General features: G+C 45.6%; 1 protein-coding gene across 1 annotated transcript in view; it reads left to right on the forward strand.

Annotated features, from left to right (window-relative positions):
• The first annotated feature begins 88 nt into the window (after positions 1-88).
• VOLCADRAFT_108738 (uncharacterized protein) overlaps positions 89-2,060 on the forward strand; it is a 2,477-nt gene continuing 505 nt past the window's right edge. The window contains exons 1-3 of the mRNA XM_002959703.1: positions 89-276; positions 557-747; positions 1,013-1,334. Coding sequence (XP_002959749.1) covers positions 114-276; positions 557-747; positions 1,013-1,285 — 627 coding nt within the window. The 5' untranslated portion in view covers positions 89-113 and the 3' untranslated portion in view covers positions 1,286-1,334. The remainder of the gene's footprint in view (positions 277-556; positions 748-1,012; positions 1,335-2,060) is intronic.

Here is a 2,060-nt window from a genome sequence, read left to right on the forward strand (position 1 = left end):
CTGGAAGTGGTAAGTTATGGGCAGGGTTGAATTATTCATATTTGAAAGACTGTCACTCAATACTCATGGGTGCTCATGCTTGATTACAGACCGAAAAGGAGATTGAGGACTTCATGGTTACGCTGGGTGGGCGAGACAGAACCGTGGCTGGCTTCCACTTGGACTCTGAAGCAACCGACGAGGACATACACGCACGTGTCCGGAAGTCCCTGGTTGAGAGATGGAACAACCGCAAGAAGTGGATTGGAAATCTACAGCAGCAGGCCAATGTGGAGGGCGAGTACTAAGAGTACTTTGGAAATTATATTTTAAAATTGTTTTGGGTTGGGGGGATTCAATGTCCTGCTACTGTGTATGCTGCAAATCCATTCTAGCCCTTATTTGTAAATGCAGAGATAAGAGGAGAGACGTAGTTATAGTTTGGGGTTATTGGATTTTCAAAACCCTAGTATTGAAACCTCAAATATGCATACCATGAAACATACATGCCTGCATACATCATACATGCAGCTGAAGACCTTACTAACCGTTACATATGTGCATGCCTTGCCAGCAGATGCTTTGAGATTCAACTCCTTTGGAGCTGACGAAGAGGAGTTTGAGAAGTACCAGTCTTCACAGTCGCACCTGGAATACTTGCAGAAGAGCTTAGGGCCTCTAAACAATGAAGATGACAAGTTCGTCTTCATTGTCGAGGGCAAGGACAGTCCTGTGCTCTTAGCTGGCGGTGTGGTCTTTGGCAGTCTTGTAAGTTAATTAGGCTTGATGTTTCTTCACAAGAATGGCCATGTTGTCATCTGCAGCCGTCTCACAACATACAATTAATGTAAGCATGTGTGGCATACATTGCACCTACAATGCAGTGCAACCATGAACTGCTTGAAATTAATGTCTTTGCCTGCTGGATTATAGATTTTATGCTACTGCTAATAATATAATAATCATGTTTCTTTTCATACATGTCCACAACATTGAATAAGCACTGGTCGGTCCCTCCATATTCACCATGCAGGAAAACATCGTGCACGACACCGACAAGGTGTCCGTCTTCATTATGCACAGGGTGAACAACAGCAAGAAGACCTCCATGGTATTGCCCAGTGGTACCATTAAGGTTGGCAAGGAGCTAAAGAAGCACACGGTCGTAGAGCTTCCAGTGCAGAGCCTACTTGGCAGATTCAACAAGCAGCAGGTCAAGGAGTGGGCTTTCTCCCATGGCTGCACAAATGTTCTATGGAATGACTCCATGGTCCAGTACAAGGGCAAGCTGGCGTTGGTTGCTTAGACAGGTTCCTTGATGAGCAGGGATACAGAGAAAGTGGGCAGCTGCAGTCCCTACCAACTCATAGGGGGTCTAACAGCGGCTAACTTCTTAGGCGGGGCTGTCAGCCGGGCTCATTATCAGCTGCTGACGATAGTTGTCAACGTGGCATAACAGCCAGTTAGACACTGGGTTAGAGGCTGTTTGGTCCTGTTAGGCCCTGTGACTGACATGTACCTGGAGCCCACACTGTTAACAGTTGTCTGATTCTAGGGACTGTTAGCAGCTGTAAGGACCTGTAACAGAGCGCTTTCTGCCACAACAGGATATTGTTGACAGGATGTTACATTCTGGTTGGGTCACCCAGATGCTGAGAAAGAATTTTTGACGGCTGTTAGGTTTATTTAAGTTAACAGTTGTCTGATTCTAGGGACTGTTAGCAGCTGTAAGGACCTGTAACAGAGCGCTTTCTTCCACAGCAGTATATTGTTGACAGGATGTTACATTCTGGTTGGGTCACCCAGATGCTGAGAAAGAATTTTTGACGGCTGTTAGGTTTATTTAAGTTAACAGTTGTCTGATTCTAGGGACTGTTAGCAGCTGTAAGGACCTGTAACAGAGCGCTTTCTTCCACAGCAGTATATTGTTGACAGGATGTTACATTCTGGTTGGGTCACCCAGATGCTGAGAAAGAATTTTCGACGGCTGTTAGGGTTTTGGGAAGGTAATTGTTAGCAATCGTTCAATTCACTTAAGCTGTTAAGCGGTGCCAAGGGCTGTAGTTGCTAACAGGCCTTGA

This window comes from Volvox carteri (assembly GCF_000143455.1).
Source record: "Volvox carteri f. nagariensis unplaced genomic scaffold VOLCAscaffold_588, whole genome shotgun sequence".
In the NCBI taxonomy this organism is placed as follows: Eukaryota; Viridiplantae; Chlorophyta; class Chlorophyceae; order Chlamydomonadales; family Volvocaceae; genus Volvox; species Volvox carteri.